General features: G+C 44.3%; 1 protein-coding gene and 1 non-coding gene across 2 annotated transcripts; both read right to left on the bottom strand.

Annotated features, from left to right (window-relative positions):
* Nucleotides 1-18,578: 18,578 nt before the first annotated feature.
* dkc1 (dyskeratosis congenita 1, dyskerin) lies at nt 18,579-24,190 on the bottom strand. The gene is made up of 15 exons (XM_004084715.5): nt 24,064-24,190; nt 23,283-23,335; nt 23,129-23,215; nt 22,522-22,613; nt 22,267-22,451; nt 21,541-21,605; nt 21,002-21,128; nt 20,596-20,726; nt 20,263-20,406; nt 20,071-20,191; nt 19,773-19,891; nt 19,589-19,692; nt 19,352-19,394; nt 18,929-19,081; nt 18,579-18,858 (listed from the first exon to the last, which is right to left on the bottom strand). The coding sequence occupies exons 1-15, from the start codon at nt 24,077-24,079 to the stop codon at nt 18,799-18,801; spliced, it is 1,500 nt and encodes a 499-aa protein (XP_004084763.1). The 5' UTR covers nt 24,080-24,190; the 3' UTR covers nt 18,579-18,798.
* On the bottom strand, nt 19,958-20,034 carry LOC111946895 (small nucleolar RNA SNORD83). Its single transcript, XR_002872708.1, has one exon. It is a non-coding gene; the product is annotated as a small nucleolar RNA SNORD83 (small nucleolar RNA).
* Nucleotides 24,191-24,537: the final 347 nt, after the last annotated feature.

The raw sequence follows: 24,537 nt of genomic DNA, 5'->3' as shown, positions 1-24,537 counted from the left end.
CATACCTGCTGCCAGAGAGCCTGGACAGGCGTGCAGAACCATAGTGCATGCATGTAATTGTCGGGTAGATTACTGTCACAGTGCTGACAAATGTCTGAGTTACTGAGACCCATCTTGAACATCCTCTGTCCAGTGTAGTAAATTCTGTGAAGAGTTTTGAAATGGATTAGCTGCAGATTTGGATTTTTTGTCATTTTAAAGGTGTTTAGACAAAGTTCTGACCAGAAGCTTTCATCTGTGCTGAAGCTCAAATCCGCATCCCATTTTGTTGTCGGAAGTGAAATATTGTTATCTAAATTACATAAAAGTTTGTATATTTTGGAGAGAGTTTTATTCATTGAGAAATTGATCAGAGTGGTAACTACATCTGGTAGCTTTAAATCGTTGTCTCTGTATTTAAACTTTTTAGTAATAATTGATTTAAGTTGCTGATATTCCAAGAAGTTATATATTCCGTGTTTGTCTTGAAGTTCCTGGGGAGTTATGAATCTTCTATTAATAATTATGTGCTCTAGTTGTTTTATGCCCCCTGCTTGCCAAGCTGGGAAGTGGATAATTTTTTTGTTTATGAGGATGTCTGGGTTGTTCCAGATGGGTGTCATTTTGCACAGTTGAATTGATGATTTTGATATTTTGAGAAATTCCCACCAGGCTGTTAAAGTGGCATTTATATTAATACTTTTGAAACAATCCTGTCTTTTAACTATTTGACTAATAAATGGAAGATCTGACAGGTTGATCTTTCCACATAACGCCTGTTCCAAGTCTAACCATGAGTTGGTTTCTGGATTATTTTTTAACCATTTTAAGATGTATTGTAATCTATTTGCAAGAAAGTAGTTGTGGAAGTTAGGTAATTCTAATCCTCCACAGCTTTTTGCAGATTTTAAAGTTTTTAGACTAATTCTTGCAGGTTTATTGTTCCATAGAAAGCTTGATATGGATGAGTCTAATGTTTTGAACCATTTTAATGGCGGTTGTGTGGGAATCATTGAGAAGAGATAATTAACTTTGGGTAAGATTTTCATTTTTACCGTGGCTACCTTGCCCATAAGGGACAAAGGCAGGTTGGTCCAGCGTGTTAGATCGTCCTGTATGTTTTTCAGTAATGGGGTGTAGTTTAGCAGCACCAGTTCTGATATTTTGGGGGAAAAATAAATACCTAGATATTTTATATTGCCTGATTTAACTGGTATTGTGAGTCCTTGCTCCGCATTACTGTTCAGTGGTAATAAAACAGATTTATTCCAATTAATGGAATAGTCTGATATAGAAGAGAATTCATTAATGATTGTTGCCGTTTCATTTACAGAATGTATATTACTTAAAAACAGTAATATGTCATCTGCATAGAGACTAATTTTATGATGGCTGTGTTTGGTTTTAATTCCTTTAATACTCTCATTCTGTCTTATTGCTGCAGCTAGAGGCTCGATAAATATTGCAAAAAGAGAGGGGGAGAGTGGGCAACCCTGTCTAGTTCCTCTTCCAAGAAAAAACCTGTTGGAAGTCTGTTTATTAGTTCTAACTGATGCATTGGGGTTGTGATATAATATTTTGATCCAATTGATGAATGATTCTCCAAACCCAAACTTATGGAGGGCAGCAATGAGGAACTTCCAGTTTACTCTATCAAAGGCTTTTTCAGCATCCAGTGATAGTATAGTCATTTCCTGGTTTTTGATGGTGGCAAAGTCTATTATGTTAACGAGTCTGCGGACATTGTCATCCGAGTGTCTGCCTTTGATGAATCCAGTTTGATCAAAGTCAATTATGTGAGGAGTGACTTTTTCTATTCTCTGTGCTAGTGCTTTGCAGATAATTTTTACATCTGCATTAATTAAAGAAATGGGGCGATAGCTTGAAGGACTCGTGGGGTCTTTGTCTGGTTTTAGAAGAAGGATAATGTTGGCAGAGTTCATGTTAGGTGGTAGAGATTGGCTTTCATTGATAAATTTTACCGTTTTATAAAACGTTGGTGCCAGTTGTTCCCAGAATTCCTTATAAAACTCTGCAGGAAAGCCGTCAGGCCCTGGTGCTTTACCATTAGGCATAAGTGACAGAGCTTCATGAAGCTCAGACAACGAGAGCGGAGAGTCTAAATTTGTGATTTGATCTTCGTTTAACTTGGGCAGGTTTATATTGTTGAGAAATGAGTTGATGCTTTGTTCTGATGGATTGATCTGTGGAGTGTATAAGTTTTGATAAAAGTCTTTAAACGCATTATTAATTTTTACCGGGTCATGGGTGACATTCCCTGTTTGGTCCATAATCGAAGTGATTGTTGATTTTTCTTTATTAATTTTAAGCTGATTAGCTAGAAATTTGCCAGATTTATTTGAGTTTTCATATCTTTCCAGTCGAAGCCTTTGTATCTGGAATTGTGTTTGTTTATTGATGATGTCATTTAACTGCAGCTTTAAATTTTTCAGGTCCCCCAGTATGTGTTCCTGTGCAGAAGCAGCATAAGCAGTCTCCAGAGTTTTTATTTTATTTCCTAATTCTAATAAATCTGCTTTCTCCTTGCGTTTTTTATGCGTTGAATAAGAGATGATTTTCCCTCTCATGACTGCTTTTGCTGCTTCCCAAAGAATACTTGGTGATATTTCAGAAGTATCGTTGAATTCTAAGAAGGTTGCCCACTCTTTTTTAAAGAATTCAATAAATTCCTGGTCTTTTAACAGAGACGTATTAAACCTCCAGGTTGAACCCGAGGGTCTGGGTACTTCCCTTGAAATAGTAACAGAAACTGGTGCATGGTCACTGATAATAATTGGATGAATGTTGGAACTTTTAATTTCTTTCAAAAGGGAGTTACTGACTAATAAATAATCTAAACGAGATTGTGAATGGTGAACTGGAGAAAAAAAGGTGAACCCCTTAGTGCTTGGATGACATGAGCGCCAAGCGTCGCAGAGACCCAGATCATTCATGTACTGCTTTAGAATACTTGCAGACTGCCATGTACGCTGGTTTGCTGCTGTGCTGAGTCTGTCAAGTTCAGGGTCCAAAACAAGGTTGACGTCTCCTCCTATAATGATTGTGGAGTCAGAGTGAACTGAGAGTGAGGTGAAGAATCTGTGAAAGAAGGAAGAGTCGTCAAAATTAGGACCATAGATGCTGGCGATGCAAAAGTCTTTATTCTGAATGGATATATTAATGATTACAAATCTGCCTTCTGGGTCAGTAACTGTATCCTTATGAGTAAATGTAACATTTTTATTAATCAAAACTGCAACCCCTCTTTGTTTGGAGTTGAAACTGGCAGAATACATAGCTGGATACTGGGAACAGCACAGGAGTTGACCAGCTGATAAAGATAAATGGGTCTCCTGCAGCAGAGCTATATCTGCTTTAAGATCATCCAGGTGATTTAACACTTTCAATCTCTTTGGCCCAGAACCAAGTCCACGCACATTCCAGCTAACGATGTTAAGACTGTTCATAGCTGTTCTAACCGGGAGAGTGCAAGGCTAAATAGTGCGTGTGCCCGTCCGTGTGCGCGTGCCCGCTGTGCGTACCTGCTACACTGACAAGCGCTATGCGTTGTGGGTGAACGTGTCTTGGCTGTGAGCTGCATGTTGCGTGCGTCCTGTGTGAGCCTAAGTGAGGTTTTTGCAGTTTATCAACGTGTGTGTGCGGGATCGCGTGTGCATGCTCTTATGCGCGCTAGTATGCGCGCGCGCCCGTTCCGTGCATAAATAAATACTCACCGTGGTTGCGTTGACTTTACCTGATTCACATATGAGGACATGGGAAGGGGGGGGGACAAGAGAAAAGAGAGAGGGAAAGAGAAAGAACAAAAAACAAAAACAACGAAACAACAACAGAAACATGAATGTGAGAGAAAGAAAAAACACTTTTCCTGAGAGGTGTGGATTATTGATGATCCGATTATTTCCTAGTTAAATAAGTTTGCGGGTTTCTTCTGGGCAGCGCAGATGTCAGTGCGCCTCTGAAAGCCTTCAGCACAGCCAGGGTGTTACCTCTGGGTCCCGGAACAGCTTGCCGTTCACAAAAAGTTTATCAACGGCAACCACCGCACGGGCTCCAGCAGACAGGTGCTTCCTCCTCAGCGGGAAGAGGATTTTCCGACGGCGGAGGATCTCGCCTGGAAACTGATCATTCACGCTATAATGTGTGTCTTTCAGCTCGCGCCCTCTGCTTTTTACCTGCATCTTTTGTTTATAATGTTCAAATTTAGCAACAATAGGACGGGGACGCTGATTGTCCGGCCTTTTTCCTCCGAGCCGGTGAACCCTGTGGAAGGAGATCTTCTGGACTTCTTCCTTGGGGAGTTTCAGGTGGACCTCTATAAAGGACTTAACAATGTTCTCCGGGACTTCCCCTGCCTCTTCTGGAATCCCTGCGAACACTAGATTGTCCCTCATGCTCCTCGCCTGAAGATCCAGGAGGGTTTCCTTGATGGATCGGTTTTCCTCAGAGAGACGGGCGGTGTCGTGGCCCAAGGTCTTCACGGTCTCTCTGAGGGCCTGGTTCTCCGCTGCGAGCTCCTGCACCTGCTGTTGGCTGAACTCCAGAGACTCTCGCAGACCTTGGAATTCCTTATGGAGGATCTCCAGCAGATTTAAACGGCAATCAAGGCTGGAGAGCCTTTTATCAATTGAATCCAGGATATCACTCATGTTGCTGCCTGGGGAGGAGGCAGCCCCCGTCTTCGGGACGGTTGCGTTTGGTGGACGGAGTGGCGGTGTTGGATTTCTTCATGAGGCAGGTATTGAAACACTCGTCGATGTAATTCTCCAGATCCTCCAGGTCCTCCAGGTCATCCAGGCTGGCAAATGCTTGACAAACTTTTTCAGATTTTTATTTTTTAAACTTTCTGGATTATTTAAATATGGCGGTGTAATTAAATAAATCAAAAATGTTTGTTCACAACTTACGCGCCGCCAAGTAAACTCACCACACTCCTCTCGTCGGCTCTCGCGATACTACAGCATCACGTGTCCCTCCCTGTTCCTTTACCTCTTTCTAGCTTTCCCAGTAAAGATCCCACAATCCCAATTCCAAAAATGGGATCAAGATTTATTTGGGAAGGAAAACGATCAAGAATACGATACCACACTTTACAACTACCCAATATAAAGGGGGGAAGGGCCTTACCTAATCTAAAAGAATACTTTAGAGCTGCCCAAATACATCGTTTAGTATACTGGTGTAATACAGAATATGTTGCCCGATGGACAGATGTAGAACTTTTTGCACCCAGATTCCCAATTCAAACATGTATGGGGGAAAATGGGATCCCAGCCACTGCTAAAGCACATCTAGATCTAAATCCAATAACATTATATACTCTTGAGAACTGGTATTATGTTATAAAACAACAAAAACTTGGTAAAGAAATCAGATTGCTGAAATGGACAGAATATGACGAAAAATTTAGACCTGCACAATTTGACCACAGATTCAAACAATGGGCTGAAAAGGGTATTACGGTGTGGGTACCGGATGTTCTCGGGTTGCCGGATGTTCTCGGGGTCCTTCGGGGTCCTTCGACCAATGATGACGTCGCACTATTTGATTGGCTGTAAGTTGCCACGACCAATGAGTTAACGTCGCTAAGTTTTTTAAAAAACTTTATTGACAATTGCGGTATCATACATTAACAATGACATTAACGTTAACAACGAACAATAACGATGTAATCAATATTGCCTCGAAGATCAGTAACCATTGCCAAATATAACATATTGACATAGAAAATAAAGAATAGAGGGGAAAAAAAGAAACAATGAACATAACACACAAATAAATAAAAACACAAGTAAAATAAAATAAAATAAAGGAACATAGAAAAAATCCAAGTAGTCCAATACTAGTTAAGTTAGGGGTACTCGTGAAGTTTGTATTTCTGAACAAAACTAAGCAATTTCAAGCCATTCTTCTTTTTCATATAATGAAGTGATTGAAAGTAAAAACAGAGCTCTTTATTAAATGTTATAAAAGTGGTTTGGTCTTCAAAACTTGACCTCACCAAGATGGCGGTGCTCTCCTCCTATGAGGAACCACGTGATGTCTCCTCTAGTGATATAACTCATTGGAAGGACCCTGAAGGACCCCGAGAACATCCGGCAACCCGAGAACATCCGGTACCCACAACGGCCATGTGCACAATGTTAAAGAAAGGTGAAATGAGAGAATTTCAGGAACTTAAAGACACATATGGTCTAATAAAACAGGACCTATTCAGATATATGCAAATGCGAGACTACTATGAAAAGTGAATCAAAACAGAGGAACACAAAATACACCCAATAATTAAGACATTTATACAGGCCTACAGTGAAAATATTCCCAAAGTCATATCCGTTCTATATAAGCACCTTATGGAATCAAAAGTGGGGTCAACTCTATATGTCAAAGTAAAATGGGAAAAGGATTTGAGAGAAAAAATCTCAGAGGAGATGTGGTACGATATGTGGAAAGTTCACCAAACCACGACGCAGTCCCTAAATTGGCGAGAAATTAGTTTTTCACGTCTGATGGCGCCGCGGATGGCTGCCTCGGTGCTGTGCTCTCTCGCACTTTTTTCCCTTTTAGCGTTGCTCTCCGCTCTCCCACTGCGGTTACATTCAGCAGAGAAGAGCTGTTGCACATCGGGCAGTCCAGTGCCGGACTTTTTAATCCTGTTTTCACTCACACGTATGTTTTTTTGGAGATCCTGATCGGAAGTGCAGCAGCCCTGTGTGGACTTATGAAACGGCGTCAACGCGGTAAGCGGGCAGGCGAGTTGGTCAAACGGAGGCAGCGTTGTTTACGCACCGCTCTACCAGCCATACACCTAGGAAACGTCCGCTCTCTGGCCAACAAAGTGGATGAACTGCTGCTTCTCCTAAACAAAAACTCGAATTTTCGCTGCTCCTCCGCCCTGTGCTTTACTGAAACCTGGCTCAGTGAACACATCCCGGACAGCGCACTTCACCTGCCGGGCTTCCAGCTGAAACGCGCGGACCGCAACACCGCTCTGTCGGGGAAATCTAAGGGAGGCGGAACGTGCTTCTATATAAACGAAGGTTGGTGCACAGATGTCACTGTGCTAAAGAAGACATGCAGCCCGCACTTGGAGTCTTTTTTCATAAGCTGTAGACCATTCTATTCTCCCCGGGAGTTTTCCTCGTTCGTGCTGGTCGGTGCATTCCACCACAGGCGTGCGTAACAGAGGCGATACAGCAACTCGCTGACCAGATCACAGAGGTTGAAAGAAACCACCCTGACTCTCTGGTGATTATACTCAGGGATTTTAACAGAGCAAACCTCAAGGTTGAAATAAAGGACGCATATCACTCTGTTTCCCGCGCTGCCCTGGGACTCTCCGACCACTGCCTAGTCTATCTTATCCCAACCTATAGCCAAAAGCTAAAATCAGCTAAGCCCATAGTGAAGACTGTGAAGAGATGGTCAGATGAGTCAAAGATGCAACTGCAAGCCTGCTTTGACTGCACTGATTGGAGTGTCTTCGAGGCTGCTGCCTCAGACCTGGACGAACTCACTGACACTGTCACATCCTACATCAGTTTCTGTGAGGACATGTGTGTGGAGACTAAAACCTTCTCCACATACAACAACAACAAACCATGGTTCACTGCTAAACTGAGGCAGCTACGTCAGGACAAAGAAGAGGCCTACAGGAGTGGAGATCGGGACCGGTATAAGCAGGCTAGAAACAAGCTAACAAAGGGAGATCAAGGCTGCAAAGAGGTCCTTCACTGCAAAGCTGACGGACCAGTTTTCTGCCAATGACTCTTCTGCAGTTTGAAAAGGCCTGCAGACCATCACCAACTACCGGAGACCATCCCCCCGCCCCTCAGACAGTTACCACCTGGCTGAGGAGCTTAACGACTTCTACTCAAGGTTTGAAAGATCACCACCTTCCCCCTCAGCCACCATTTCCATCACACAGGATCTACCTTCAATCCCAACCTCCCCCACACCTGCCCCCTTATCACTCACTGATCATCTGCTAACGAGATGTGCATCAACAGTTACAGAAGCAGAAGATCAGGAAGGCTCCAGGACCCGATGGAGTCTCTCTCTCCAGCCTATAAGGCTACGTTCACACTGCAGGGCTTAATGCTCAATTCGGATTTTTTGAAAAAATCTGATTTGTTTGCTAGACCGTTCACATTTCCAAGTAAATCCGAACTTTTGTGATCTCCGGTGTGACCGTGACATGACCCAAACGAGACCCGCATGCGCAGAAGCCAGAAGAATACTCAACGGTGAACGACGTCACTTGTTGTTTGCAGAGCCAACGTTAACAATGGATGTCAACAACAGTGTTGTCAAAAGCGGAGCTCTTTTTGTAATATTAAATTTATTTTCACGAAGGAGCAGCACAATTACAATCTTCTCATTTTAAGAAGGCATTGGAGTCGGGATCGTCTGTACCCACTGTAGTGGAAGAGGAATGTGCATGTGTTGGGGCCGCGCCCCCGCGTGTGTGTGTGTGTGTGTGCAAGCGCGTGCCGCGATAGAGAATAGGGGGGGGGGGGGCAGTGTGTGCGCGCATTCATGTTGTGTGTTACGGAGGAAAGAGGGCGGTAATAAAAGAAGGTTTCCCCCAGAATAAATGCTATGGACTCTCTATTAACCCATTCCGGAGAATTTAAGGATCAGAACAATTCAATTCAATTTTATTTGTATAGCCCAAAATCACAACAACAGTCGTCTCGATGGGCTTCGAAGAAAAACATGAAATCAAAAGGATCACGAATACAAAGAGTTCAATAGAAAAATACTAAAATGAACTAACAAACTGACTAAGCTATACTGGCATCCCTGCCCTTAGACCCCCCTTAGACCCCCCTTCTCTGTAAGGAATAACTCCTAAAAAAAACGGATTCCGGAAAAAAACAAGAAACCTCAGGGGTGTCCACATGAAGGAGGGATCCTCCCCCAGGACGGACAGGCGATTTACCAGAACTCTTAGAGAAGAATTAACTTATCTAAATCTACAACTACATATTTAAAGTCCAGCAGACGAGCTTCATCCAGACGGAGTTGTGGGGACAGTCAAAGGCGCGAGTCGAGCCGGAGACAGGAACCACAGCCAGGTGTAGGAGCAGGAGCAAAGGCGAGGTAAACGGTCAGGAACTGGAGCATGGATGAGCCAACAGGAGTCTGGAAGAACTCCCACTCCCCAGGAGGGGAAAGAGGGAGAATACATGAATCACTGCAGCAAACAGAGTCATGGAGAACTAAATGATGAATAATGATCAAGAATGGAGAAGAGAGGAAGAGTAGAAGTAGATGAGAAAAGAGGACAGAACCCCAGAGCACCATAGTTACCCCAGCTTCAACTTCTAGCAGCCTTTTAAAAGAAATAGTTATTATTAAGTTTAATTTAAACAAATTAACATTAAGTTAAATAATCTAATCTAGCCACAGGGGTTGCAAGCCAGTTGCCTCTGTGCCGGTCCCAAGCCCGGATAAATAGAGAGGGTTGCGTCAGGAAGGGCATCCGGCGTAAAAATTGCCAAAATAACCATGCGAATCATCCACAACACTTTAGACATACCGGATCGGTCGAGGCCCGGGTTAACAACGACCGCCACCGATGCTGTTAACCTACAGGGTGTCGGTGGAAATTTGACTACTGTTGGTGGAAGAAAGAGGGGAGGCAGAAGGGCCCGTGGCCAGAGAGAGAAGGGAAAAGGCAGGAACATAGGTTTGAGAATAGGGACTCTTAACGTTGGCACAATGACAGGGAAAGGCAGAGAGCTGGCAGACATGATGGAGAGAAGGAAGGTAGATGTACTGAGTGTGCAGGAGACAAGGTGGAAGGGCAGCAAGGCACGTAGTATTGGAGGAGGATACAAACTGTTCTATCATGGTGTTGATAGGAAGAGAAATGGGGTAGGAGTGATTCTGAAGGGGGAGTTTGTAAACAGTGTTCTAGAGGTGAAAAGAGTCTCAGACAGGATGATGAGCCTAAAGTTAGAAATTGAAGGGGTGATGGTGAATGTAGTCAGTGGGTATGCGCCACAGGTTGGCTGTGAGTTAGAAGTGAAGGAGAGATTCTGGAGTGAGTTGGATGAGGTCATCGAGAGTATCCCCAGAGGAGAGAGAGTTGTTATTGGAGCAGACTTTAATGGGCATGTTGGTGAGGGCAACAGAGGTGATGAGGAGGTGATGGGCAGGTTTGGTGTGAAGGAAAGGAATCTGGAGGGACAGATGGTGGTGGACTTTGCAAAGAGGATGGAAATGGCTGTAGTCAACACTTACTTCCAGAAGAGAGAGGAACATAGAGTGACATACAGAAGTGGAGGTAGGAGTACTCAGGTGGACTACATCCTGTGTAGACGAGGTCATTTGAGAGAGGTTAATGACTGCAAAGTGGTGGTAGGAGAGAGTGTAGCCAGACAGCACCGCATGGTGGTGTGTAAGATGACTCTGGAGGTCAGGAAGAAGAAGAGAGGGAAAACAGAAAAGAAGACCAAGTGGTGGAAGCTACAGAATGAAGAAACTTGTGAGGAATTTAGGCAGAAGTTGAGACAGGTCCTGGGTGGTCAGGATGAGCTTCCAGATGACTGGGAAACTACAGCAGAGATTATCAGGGAAACAGGTAGGAAAGTGCTAGGTGTGTCATCTGGAAAGAGGAAAGACGGTAAAGAGACTTGGTGGTGGAATGAGGAAGTACAGGAATGCGTCCAGAGGAAGAGGTTGGCTAAAAGGAAGTGGGATGTAGAAAGGACTGAGGAAGGTAGACAGGAGTACAAGGAAGCGCAGCGTAGAGTGAAAAGAGAGGTGGCAAAGGCCAAACAGAAAGCTTACAATGAACTATATGACAGGTTAGACACAAAGGAAGGAGAAAAGGACTTGTTCAGGCTAGCCAGACAGAGAGACAGAGATGGGAAGGATGTGCAACAGATAAGGGTGATTAAGGACAGAGACGGAAAGGTACTAACAACCCAGGAGAGTGTACAGAAAAGATGGAAGGAGTATTTTGAGGAGCTGATGAACGTGGAAAATGACAGAGAAAGAAGGGAGGAAGATGTGGTTGTTGTGGAGCAGGAAGTAGCAGAGATTGGAAAGGATGAGGTTAGGAAGGCTCTGAAAAGGATGAAGAGCGGAAAGGCCGTTGGTCCTGATGACCTACCTGTGGAGGTATGGAAGTGCTTAGGAGAGACAGCAGTGGAATTTCTAACGAGTTTGTTCAATAGGATTCTAGAGAGTGAGAAGATGCCTGAGGAATGGAGGAGAAGCGTTCTGGTTCCGATCTTTAAGAACAAGGGTGACATGCAGAACTGCAGCAACTATAGAGGAATAAAGTTGGTGAGCCACACAATGAAGCTGTGGGAAAGAGTAGTGGAAGCCAGGCTTAGGAAGAAGGTGGAGATTTGTGAGCAGCAGTATGGTTTCATGCCCCGTAAGAGCACCACTGATGCCATTTTTGCTTTGAGAATGTTGTTGGAAAAGTACAGAGAAGGTCAGAAGGAGCTGCATTGTGTGTTCGTAGATTTAGAGAAGGCGTATGACAGGAGCTGTGGTACTGTATGAGGTCGTCTGGAGTGGCAGAGAAGTATGTCAGAGTAGTTCAGGACATGTATGAGAGAAGTATGACGGTGGTGAGATGTGCTGTAGGTCAGACAGAGGAGTTCAAGGTGGAGGTGGGACTACACCAAGGATCAGCTTTGAGTCCTTTTTTGTTTGCTATGCTGATGGACAGGCTGACAGACGAGGTAAGACAGGAATCTCCCTGGACAATGATGTTTGCGGATGACATTGTAATTTGCAGTGAGAGTAGAGAGCAGGTGGAGGAACAGCTAGAGAGGTGGAGGTTTGCTCTGGAAAGAAGAGGCATGAAGGTCAGTCGTAGTAAGACAGAATACATGTGTCTGAACGAGAGGGATCAAGGTAGAAGCGTTAGGTTACAGGGGACTGAGGTGAAGAAGGTGCAGGAGTTTAAGTACTTGGGGTCAACAGTTCAGTGTGATGGGGAGTGTGGAAAAGAGGTGAAGAGGCGAGTGCTGGCAGGTTGGAGCGGGTGGAGGAAAGTGTCAGGAGTGTTGTGTGACAGAAGAGTGTCAGCAAGACTCAAAGGAAAGGTGTACAAGACAGTGGTGAGACCAGCTCTGCTCTATGGGTTAGAGACGGTAGCAGTGAGACAGAGACAAGAGGCTGAGATGGAGGTAGCGGAGATGAAGATGTTGAGGTTCTCCTTAGGAGTGACCAGGTTAGACAGGATAAGGAACGAGTACATCAGAGGGACGGCTCATGTTGCCTGTGTTAGCGACAAAGTCAGAGAAGCCAGACTGAGATGGTTTGGACATGTTCAGAGGAGGGATAGTGGATATATTGGTAGAAGGATGTTGGAGATGGAGCTGCCTGGCAGGAGGGCAAGAGGACGGCCAAAGAGGAGATATATGGATGTCTTAACAGAGGACATGAAGTTGGCTAACGTTAGGGTAGAAGATGTTCATGATAGAGTGAGGTGGAAAAGGATGATTGGCTGTGGCGACCCCTGATGGGAAAAGCCGAAAGAGAAAGAACATTAAGTTAAATAATCTCTGAATACTAACTAGTCTGACAATAATCCTGTCCACAGAGGAATGTTTTCAGTCTAACTTTGAATGTAGAAACTGAGTCGGCCTCTCTTACAGGGAGGAGGAGGAGGATCGCCTCGGGTCCCCTGCGCTTGAGCACGGTCGGAAAGGGGAGAAAGAAAAAAAAGTTATCGCGGGAAAGGTTCAACACCACACTCAAAAACTGCCCAGTTGCGATAAGAGCCCTGGAGTTTGGCCTGAATAGAGCGATTACCCCAAATATTAATCCAATCGAGGATCTCCCTTCCCTTCCACTGACTGGTCTCAGCAGCATCGTCCACCATGGTTAATGCTTACGTTCTCGTTCCCGCCTACTTCAACGCAGAATGATGACGTTTGTTGCGTGTCGATGACGTACAGTTCGGAATCAAGTCGCCTGGCCGGTCAGACGGCGATCGCAATTGAAAAGAACGGCTACAATTCGGAATCAGGACGGCAAACCCACGGGGCCTGGGTCGCAATTGAAAAGATCGGATCTGTGTCATTCAGACTGTCATGAAAATATCGGAATTGGGTCGTTTCAGCCTGCAGTGTGAACGTAGCTTTAATGACCACAGACCACCTCGGTAGTCATGAAATCCTTTGAACAACTGGTGCTGAACCACCTGAAGGTCATCACAGAGCCTCTGCTAGACCCCCTGCAGTTTGCCTACAGAGCAAACAGGTCAGGGGATGATGCAGTCAACATGGCTCTCCACTACATCCTGCACCACCTGCCTGGACTCTGCAGACACATACACACGAGTTCTATTTGTGGACTTTAGCTCTGCATTTAACACCATCGTCCCAGAGCTCCTCTACCAGAAGTTGTCCCAGCTTGCCGTGCCCCCCCCCCCCACACACACACACACACACACTTGTCAGTGGATCATCAGTTTCCTCACCGACAGGAGGCAGCAGGTAAAACTGGGTCGCTTCACATCCAGCACCCGGATCCTGAACACTGGCGCCCCCCAGGGATGTGTTCTCTCCCCTCTGCTCTTCTCCCTCTACACCAATGACTGCAGATCAGGAGCCCCCTCTGTGAAACTCTTGAAGTTTGCAGACGACACCACAGTCATTGGGCTCATCCGGGACGGTGATGAGACTGCATACAGAGGAGAAGTGGAGCAGCTAGTCCTCTGGAGCAGCCAGAACCCCTTGGAGCTGAACTCACTTAAAACAGTGGAGATGACAGTGGACTTGAGGAGGACTCACAATTCTCAACAGCACTGTCCCCTCAACAGACTCACACAGGTTCCTGGGGTCCACCATCTCACGGGACCTTAAGTGGACCGCTCATATTGACTTTGTCCGGAAAAAGGCTCAGCAGAGGTTGTTCTTCCTCCGACTACTTAAGACGTTCAACCTCCCTCAGGAGCTGCTGACCGTCTTCTACACGGCAATAATTCAGTCTGTCCTGACCACATCCATCACGGTCTGGTTTGGTTCAGCTACCAGACACGACAGGAACAGACTACAGAGAATCATCAGATCTGCTGAGAGGATTATTGGTTCCAGCCTTCCCCCCATTCAGGACCTGTACCGATCCCGTGCCAGGAAGCGGGCTGGCAGGATCGTAAAAGACCCCTCTCATCCTGGACACTGCCTTTTTAGCCTCCTCCCGTCAGGGCGACGCTTTAGGATACTGCGAACCAAAACCACTCGCCACAAAGACAGTTACTTCCCCCGAGCTGTCACTCTTATGAACTCCTGACTCTGGACTACTCAGGGACACTGAACAACCACAAATGTCAAAGTGGAATTACTGCTGCTGCATTTTTTGACTTTTCTATTTTAATCCATTCCTTTATTTAGTTATATTTATTTATTCATACAGCTACCTTCCATCTACCTTCTTTTTATCATTTATCTTTTTATCATTTATTCTTTTACCTTGCTAGTTTGCACGAGAGCACAAGTAATCAAGTCAAATTCCCTGTACATGCGCTGTACTTGGCAAATAAAGTGATTCTGATTCTGCTTGGAAAAACCAAATAAGATATTTAATAACACCACAAATCAAGGGTAAACTAATTAAAACTCAGCAACTCTGCTGGAGAACCTTCATGGATAAGGACTCAAATCAGACACATATTTTTTGGGAATGTGAGAAAATAAAGCCCTTCTGGGTCACCACCCATTCTGCTATATGTGAAACACTCAGGTATAATATACCCCGAACCTGTCTTGTGATGTATCTGGGTTATTTGGAGGGAACATTTCTGAAGGACTGGGAAAAATGGTTCATGTACAAAACAAGAAAAGGTTATGACATATAGTTAACATTGTGATCAGTATCCTGGAAGGGAGGAAAATTTCAACCTGATACCTTCTTGTACTCATTTTTTATTTTCTTTTGTTTTTCGTTCAATAAATGCTGTTTCAATGCTTCTAACTTTGTTCATGTGTTTAAAAACAATAAAAAGATATTTGCAAACAAAATATATATATCAGGAGCCAAATGATAGCACAGGAAAGAAACTAGAATAACAGCCACAAGGAAATTTGTTTAGATATTATTTTAACACCTACCGAGGATTGTAATCTTTTCAGTGAGGAATAATATAAAATTTGAAATTCGTTAATAAAACCTGGGAAGGAGGGCTTGGAACCTCTCCACTTGCAACAGTGGATGTGGTATTTTCCCAAAAGTAAGATGATATTAATGATATTTGAGAAAGAATAATCTATATTTTCCATAAACAGCAGGACATCAGAAATACCAAAAGTGGGAATGTTTGGTTTTAAATTAATCCAATTCCTTATGTGAGTCCAGAAATCCTTAGAATAACTACATTAAAAAAAAAACAAATGTTCCAGAGTTTCCTCATTTGAGTTACAAGAAGTGCAAGATTTCACATCAAATTAAAATAATCTGCTTTGAAGAATTTCATAGACATGATAATATTCATTAATTATTTTGAAATGAGTTTCTTTAATTTGGGGCAAAACAGGCCATTTAATATACTTTGAGTGTCTAACAGAGATTGGCTGTTGGAATAAGAGAATGATCTAAAAGAGGCTCGATCATGTACATGATAAATTCTTTTATACTTGTTTAAAAGATTGTTATTTAGTTCGAGATCTAAGAGATCAAATCCATTTATCTGTAATTTTGGTAATGAGATAATTGTTCTATGAGAAGTTAAAACATTGTTCTTTATTAAATGAATCAAAGCAGCCGGAAAAGCTCGACATACTTTTTTTAAATTCTTTAAGGCTGCAGGTTTGATGGTATTTATCTATAAAAGGAGAAAAAGTCAATAAATTACCGTCACTGTCAGTTAAATCTGTAACAAAAACAATGTTCCTGTCAAACCAATCCTGTTTGAATATAGATTTCCAACCAACTAATTCTGTTCTATAATTCCATAATGTTGATCCATGAGGTAAAATTGTGATTAAATATCATTTTCCAAAACTGAAGAACCTGTTTATGGAAGTTGGACAAAATGAATGGAATCTTGTTGACTTCAGAATCACATTTCAAAAGGAAGTCTATGCCTCCTAAATGTTTAAAGATGGATGTTGGAATATGAAACCACATGGAGTTATTATCAACCAGAAGAGCTTTGAAAAAATTAATTCTGAAAGTACCGACCATAGCTTCAAAGTCTAGAGCATTGATGCCACCATTATCATAACTTTTGACCAGTTGGGAACGTTTGATAGAATGTGTTTTGTTTTTTCCATATGAATTGAAAAATAATAGAGTTAACTTTCTTAATGTTTGGAGGGGATTTGAATAAAGAATAACAGGGATAAATAATCTTAGAGACGCCTTCTGCTTTGGTTCACAGATTTCTCCCAAAAATAGTCAAATCTCTTGTCAACCAAAGAGTCAAACTTTTCTTTATATCAAACAATCGTTTTGTAATGTTGACTTCTTCCCTCCTTATTGTGTTTGTAGACAATAATACACCCAGATATTTCACTTCATGAAGAACCCTAATGGCTTCAATAGTTTGCTGCTGACACAAGTGAACGGGGAGGATTTCACATTTTGAAATATTTAGTTTGAATCCTGATACTTTGGAAAATAACTGAATCCTGCTTAGAGCTTTAACAACCTCTGCAACGTTTTTTTGAAGTAAAGCACTATCATCTGCAAACTGACTAATTTTGTAGTCAGTTGGGCGACAGTTTGTAGTCAATTTGTAGTCAGTTTGTAGTCAATTGGGCGGAAAACCGGCCAATCTGGCAACACTGGTCAGCGGCCGTACACACTGAGAAAGCAGTGACGTCATCGCCCCGCCTCCCCTCTGCTAATGCTTTTTCGAAATGAATATTGTGACAAAGTGCGCAGGGTGGATGTTAAATGCAAATGCAATCCCATCTTTGCATTTTCGCTTTAATTATGACACAGAATAAACGATTTTAAGTATAAAATGATAAAGCATTTTGAAATATTGCTTTTTCTTTTTAATTTTGAGTCAAAAAATGCAGCTTCATTTTGAAAATTAAAAAGCATTTCTGTTAATCCATTTTAATTGTCAAATTATAAATTTCTAAATGAATTATGCTACACATTTACCAGAGAACGTCTTGAAAATGAAATGTCAAATACCATTTTCATTTTAACTTTAATTAAGTGACAGAATAAGCTGTGTTGAGGAAGGAAATGAAAAAGCAAACCACCAAAATGGTGGTTTGCTTTTTCATTATATTTTTGAGTCAAAAAATGCAGCTTCATTTTGAAAATGAAAAAGCATTTCTGGTTTTGACTTTGCTTTTTATTTATGCTACAGAATCGCTTCCATATGCAGCAGGGCTGAAGACAGAACAGTTCACTGTTACTAACTTGGTCTCCTTAGGCAGAAGGATGAGGGTTCAATTCCCACTATGTAACTTTGTAACAGAATAGTTTGGTTGTATTTGTAAATAAACTAAGTTTTTCCAGAGAGGGAAACATCTTCACCTCATGAGAGCAAGGAGCTGCTGCTCTAGTTTAGACAGAATATCACAGTGAAAGAGAAAAAGTAAAATAGAAAAAATAGAAAATCTTCCAACCTGAAGTTCAGCTTCTGCAGTGAGACTCTGATCTAAACAAAAAAGCGAAACGTCCTACCTCAACGCTGGACCGCAGCTGTCCTCAGATCTGACATTAATTACAAACGGATTTGGCTTGGCCTCGAGTATGACCTAGACAGCGCCCTCATGTGGACGGATGAACACATTACAGAAAAGAAATGAGCTGCACAACAGGGACGTTCGGATCTTTGGCAGGTCAGGTACTGAATCTTAAAAAGGGGCACGTGGAGCACTAACCCTACATTGTTAGATGCTGCTGCTAAGTCTACATTTTACTGCTGCAGTGCATCAGTTGTGGTTGCAGTCGCCTCAAAGATTGGACAGCTCATCAAGACAGAGGACCAGAACCAAGCTGATGTTTTCAGTGATAACTGCATCATCTGAACGTCTGGATTGGTGTCATTTCCTCAAGGAATTAACAGCAGGGAGGACATCCCTCAGTGTGATTTCACTTAGACATTGTTGTATGTGAAATTGCATGACTTGGGGGGGGTCAGTTAGTCCAGGTGGTTTTGGGCATGGCCTCTCACTGGTTCCATCTCCTGACCAGCTGTTTCCTCTCTGTGGGCTTTCACTGCATCACTGCTTCTTCTCTTTCAGCGTTTGTCTCCTTAGTTTCCATCAATCAGTTTTTGGTGGGACAGTACCTTCCTCTCTCTCCCTGCTTCTACCTCGTCTGACCTTTCACTGAAATCCACATTCAGTGACTTTATCAGCCAAACTCATCCATACCGAGGTTGTTACAAATTGACCTAAAAACTATCAGAAACAAAACGGGTTCATGCCCGTCGGGTACATACTTCAGCACCTGCCCCCCCTTCTTGCCTCGTATTGAAAAGTACCCTTTTTCTTTAAATCAACATGAATACATTTGTGTTGAAGATACAAAAAATGTGGCTACCAACCCCTAGTGTTCCATCTAACCCATTTTCTTGTAATCCAGGGTTACGGCAGACCACAGATCTTTTTTTTGGCTCACCAGTGCACCATTAACTGTTCAGTTCCAAACAGAAAATTTATTTTATTTTGCCATAAAAAAGTAAAATATTTACACAAGAATTTGATCACTTCTATACAAAAACTCTTCTGCTTCTGAATGTTGTCAGCATGAGGTCGTTTCTGCAGGCACAAAACACGCCATCCCCACAGACGCCATGACACCGCCACAGACTGCTGAGGCCCATTAGAAGTTCGGACAAGCCCGTTTATGACATCATCACTCCGAGCCAGGTTCTTCTCGTTTCTTCTTTTTTTTTTTCTTGGCACTTTCTGTGACCTGTAGGAAAGGAGACTGTTCAGAGCTTCTGGATGGTCCAGCCCATTGTGTTCCCTCGTTTATTACAGACCTGATCTTGCACTGTGTCCGTCTCCTGTGGCTCCGCCTCCTCCATTCTGGACCGCTTCTCCTTTTTCTTTTTCTTCTTTTCTTTCTTCATCTCCTCTGGGGACGCGCTCGTGGGCGCCGCTTCGCCATCACTGCCTGATGCCTCCCTTTTCCTCTGGAACACAAAAGGCTGCTTCAAGCCACATTCGCTTCCTTTCACGTGGACTTCATGCAGAACAGAACCCAGGTTTATAGAGTTCCTGCATCATGTTCCACAGAAAAAACACTTCGCTGCATATAAAATAAGATATTCTAAATAAATCCCTTGGAACCAAAATCCAACTTTTATGGGAAAAGTTTATTCAGCAAAAACTGACAAATTAAGTCAAATTGGAAAGTTTAAAGCCGAACTGGAGCAGGTGACCTTTAGAAGCAGATCTTTTACCTTCACTGAAGAGTCAGGAGCTTCTGCTGCTGCCACTGAGACGCTGTGGAAACAGAACTCTGTTAGTTTGGCAGGTGATCAACACAGTAATGTCCTCAGGTGGGCTTCATGACACCAGTGCTGGAAGAAGCTCCAACTGAGAGTTTCTGTAGCAGAGCGACTCCCTCCAGGAGCACGGCAGCTCAGAGAGGGATAACTGTCTGCAGGTCAGACGGACTGCTCCGCCCACCGCCATACCTGTAGTCCACATAGTGCTCTTTCCAGTCCTGTGGCGTGCTGCCGTTGGGCTTTCCATGTTTGTCCAGGAGACCCTTTTGAATCATCGCCTTCTTCTGAGTCGCCTAACCAGAAACAGGTTGGTTGGTCTCAACCACAACTTAATAATCCAAGAACCAGCATGTAAAAGCAGGAAGTGTCATACCTTTGGGCCCAGACCCCACTTCCGAGGATAAGTGTCCCGCTCCATGATCACCCTTTTGATCTTTGCCACAAAGCCGTGGTCACATGTGGAGATGACGGCCGTGGTCATCAGGGCAACAGCTGGAGAGCAGAAAGCATTTGTCACTTATGTCTGCTTTATCCAGGAATCGAACGTTTGGACCGACAGGCCATCAGACAAGGGTGATAGATAAAAGGTCGCCACGGCCCGAAGGCTGCTGCAGCTTCTCTAGTCATCATGTGGCCTGGACACACCTGTACATGTCCTTCACAAACCTCACCTGTGCAAATGGCTTCTCCTTTGGTTGTTATGACAACAATGTCCTGGTTAACCTCGATGCCGTCTTCATACCTGAGCACACCTGGCAGCATGATTTTTGCTCCATAACAGATGGCGTTGACCTACAAAGTTGTGTTGCATCAGACCACACTGCACCGCCTCAATGCACTGAAAACCTTCCAGGAAGACTCACCGAACTGTCCTTCATCACCAGCCGCCGGTGCGACACCAGCAGCTTCTCCAGGGGGAAAATGACCCTTCGCAGGTACGTCTCGTCCTTGTTGTGGTCAAACTGCCACTGCGCGTCTAGAACGTCGTGCATGGTTACCATGTTGTCCTGGAAGAACACAAGCCCTCAGCGCAGATGTGGCAGAAGAAAGACTCCGTAGTTTGGACACACACCGCACTTCAGATTCTCAGCTGCCGTTAATGTTCCAGAGTCTAATTTTCAGGTCTGCACCAAGCAGCAGAGCTGCACTCAACACTCTGGACAGGTGACTTCACACCAACAGGTAACAGGGCTGACCTTCTCCCCCAAAACGCCAGATCGGACTCTCCTCAGCTCCTGCATCTGACCGCCAACGCCGAGGAGCAGCCCCAGGTGCACACACAGAGTCCGGATGTATGTTCCTGCTTCACAGCTCACCCAGAAGATGCCTGCAACACAACAGCAAAGCACGGCCGTCACCACACATCAGCGACTGAACTTCCAACTCCTAAAGCAGCCGCAGGAACCAGCACTGGGGGGCTTGGTGGGTCCTGTTTGTGAACAGCAAACGCTCCAGGTACTAAATCTGAAGTTCTCAAGCTGATAAACTTAAGTCCCAGGAGGTTCCAAGGTCTACTTTATCACCTGTCCAGGTGAGTTTCATCACAACCATCAAAGTGACGGATGGAGCCTAATATACAAAGTGGCAGTGCCGGGTTCTTACCCAGCCTTCGTTCCGGGTCATACTCTATCAGTTTGCTCTCATAGATGGTCCGGACTCTAAGCTGGCGCTTCACAGCAGCGATCAGTGGCGGCCGCTGGAATAAGGCTCCTGTAAGCGTTTCCAGTGCCTAAAATACATCAAATGATAAAAAGGGAGTAATGTTAGGGTTTACGTCATTATCATTTGCTTACACGCCATTATCACCATATTATTGTCTCAGTTCCATATTTCAGAAAGAAAACAATGACCTGAAATGTTCTGATTACACAAGAATATGTTGTTCCTGATTAAATGACCCACATTCATGTCTGCAACCTTCAGTTTTCAATACAAAGAGGCTCCGTGCACAAAATGAAACCACTTCTTTGTTTCATTGTATTTCATGTATGTAACAATTCTCTTTTTGTTTGCAATAAAAAAAAAAAGAATTGAAATAGGATTTTACTCTGGAGGGTTTAAATGCAAGACCTTCCAGAACCTCAAGCCTCAGCCGTGTGTGCTTAAGGCAAGCTCTTACTGGATCATCAGGTCAGACTTACCCGGGCCAGAGCGTGCTGGTTCTCCACTGCATTGTGCAACCGGACGATCCCCACATACTCTTTACCTGCAACACAGAACAGTCAGGCTTCAACCAATCAACGGCTCCCAAATGGCTCGCAGCTAAAGGAACCAGTGCTTAGGTGAAGTGGGCCAATCACACAGTGCTGGCAGACTGAGGATCGCCCGGTGACAGAAGCAGATCCTTGTACTTTGACTCTGTAGCGGACCCATGGTCACATGGTGTCTGCAAAGACAGACGTCAGGCCAGCTGACTGCAGCAGCCAGGTGTGCGCGCACAAAAATATTCAGCAAACGTCCTGACGTGGACCAGGGCGGTCAGAGATGGCCTGCTGCTGAAATGACCCCCGTGCTTCCATATGCGTTACTAAAGCATCAGCAAAAGGTTTGATTTCGGATCATCAGTATCCGTTTTTTGTCTTTTCATTTATTAAAGCTAGAGTGTCCTTTTCCATCTTCATTGTCTGGACTAAAATTCACAGTTTTAGATAAAGCAAAAACTAAATAGAAACAGATTTGTGGGGGTCTGGTTTAGATCAGTACGGATGAAGTGGAGGGGGACATTGAAGAGAATGAAGAGTAGAAAAGCCTTTGGATCCTCAGCTCTAGTTCTGGATCAGACCCATCCCCTCTCAGGTCTTAGTGATTGTAATCTGCCAATCAGACCTGAAGCCCAAAACCCAGCCAGACACCCTCAGGACCCGTACCTGCACTCTGCTGCGATTTGACCAATCGTGTGGCACGGTCTATACACACAATCAGGCAGCCAGTGACCTTGGGATCCAGCGTCCCACTGTGTCCAGTTTTCTCCACTCGCAGAATCCTACGAATCCACGCAACCACCTCATGGGATGATGGGTTGGCTGGCTTGTCCAAATTGATGAAGCCAGACCTTAAGTAGAGGAGGCAGTGTCATTATGCAATCTGCGTCATAGCATTGACCCTACGCAACGTGAATGTACCTGACGTAATCTGCAATGTTCCTCTTCAGGGGGTTGCTGCCGTTGGGCAGGGGAGTGTAGTGGCCCGTCCGCACATTCAGCTTATCGAAGTTCTGCCAAAACAGGAAACAGTTTGAGGTCGATGTACCAACCGAAGCGAACACCTGGCGTTAAATCCTGAATTAGCTTTTTGTCTAAGGGAGAAACCAACCCCAGTACCAGGTTGCCCAAATATTCTCATGCCCTTTGACCCCATGCTGGTACTACTTTTTCGTAACATACTCTCCAAAAAGTAGCCATCTGAATCACTGCCGGATAGTGAAGCCTGGACCACATAGCCATTTTTTTGTTTGCTCACACATTTCCTGTTTCAAGGCGGCGTGTGATCAGAGCAGAGCATCATCTTGACAACAGTCTGGTCGCTTCCACCTCTACACGGTCACCTCCTATAACCTGGCAGAACGCCAGGTCACAGTTGGTGACCAGCAGAGACCAGGCCCCAAAGATGGAGACGGGCAAAGAAACGCCAAGACTGCAGTGCTCAGAGAATGGATAAACTGCTTCATCATGTCACACCAACATTGCCAACATGTCACATGACCCAGGCAGGGGTCGAGGTGGAGCTGACCTTGAGAAGGAGGGGCCATTGTGATGTGTTTAAAGATGTTGCCTTGGACTCTGGCTGGATGAAAAAGTCAGCACTCCTCTGGATCTCCTGGAAAACAAACAGTCAGCTCCAGCAGATCCATGAGATTACCTTTACTCCAGACAACATCACTCACCCCAACTTCTTCATCGCAGACTTTCTTCCCTTTCTTCTTTTTAACAGATGCTACTGCAGAAACACGGAACAGCAGATTAGTGGAGTGGCGTCCTAAGAACACCATTTACCTACTGTGAAGCATGGGGGTGGAAGCATCATGCTTTGGGGCTGCTTTACTGCTAAAGTCATCTCAATGGATCCTTAAAAATCTTGAATTCGTAGATTTTTGTCTCGAATCATCAACAAAATCTTTGACCGTTTTGGAGACCCCGCAGGTGGAAACGTTTGCACTGATCGTAAACCGGTTAGAACCGGTGCAGACATGAAACGGAGCCACGTTTTACTGCAGTTCGGCTCTGATCCGTTCGACCCAAAAACTGTCATATAATAAACTAGTCAGAACCTAATTGTGTTTCCCATTTTGATTGTGGCGCGCGCACATTTGAATCAAACAGGTGTTTGTTAAAAACTAACGACTTATTCCCAACGCACGTGGCGTTTCCTGCACGTCACGTGGACTGGAAGGACCACGCGGGGCGGGAATCCAAAGAAGCGCTCAACCCCTGAAGTAGCAGACCTCCAAAAGCGAACCGAATCTGACCCGGTTTATCGTGTAGGCCGCCCGGAGCAGGACGCACGTGGCGCGGTTCGGCCTGCTTTGGTGCGCGGCCTGCTCTGCAGAACGCGCCGCGCGTGCGATGGGAACTGCGTCAGTAACGCCGTGCGGGCGTGTTGATTTTGCATTAAGGGTAGCGGTTCTGATTCTGGCAAAACTTCAGAACCACGTGGGTCGCCCTTACCTTCAACCTCCGCCATCTTCTTCCAAGTGACTGCGTGCGAGCGTCCGCCTTCTTATTCTTTGGTCTACGAGCACCGGAAGACGATCGAGCCACATCCGGGGCGGGGCTAGAGAGCTTTTGGATTTCCTCTCATGTATTGGGATTACCGAAAAACTAGTTAACCAGGGTTTAGGCTCTTTATTCATCCAGAGTCTCGGGCACTGACAAACTCTCAGAAAAGGAATAAGACTTATAAAATAAGAAGGTTATTTCCCGAACTTCCAACCCAAAGAGACACTTAATGAATGTCATTTATGAAGATCTGTTTCTGAAGGAAACTGCTGTAGAAAATGTATGTTTTAATATCTTATTCTTCATTATGTTACAGCTTTATCTTTAGTGTGAAGTGAACTCATCAGGACTTATTCTCCAGTGACCTTCACTTGTGCTTTGTAGTTGCAGCAGCAACTAGGACTTCTTTGTGCAAATCTAGGA

Source organism: Oryzias latipes, chromosome 22 (genome assembly GCF_053564925.1).
Source record: "Oryzias latipes strain Hd-rR chromosome 22, Olatipes_Hd-rR_3.1".
Lineage (NCBI taxonomy): Eukaryota > Metazoa > Chordata > Actinopteri > Beloniformes > Adrianichthyidae > Oryzias > Oryzias latipes.
Note: the sequence above shows the minus strand (reverse complement) of the source record. Positions and strands in the feature narration are given on the sequence as shown.

Coding starts and splice junctions, on each gene's coding strand:
- dkc1 (XM_004084715.5), bottom strand. Junction 20,727..21,001: donor TGACCCGGAACGAAGGCTGG/GTAAGAACCCGG, acceptor GTTGTGTTGCAG/GCATCTTCTGGGTGAGCTGT. Junction 18,859..18,928: donor CGGACACAGTGCAAGATCAG/GTCTGTAATAAA, acceptor CCTTTCCTACAG/GTCACAGAAAGTGCCAAGAA.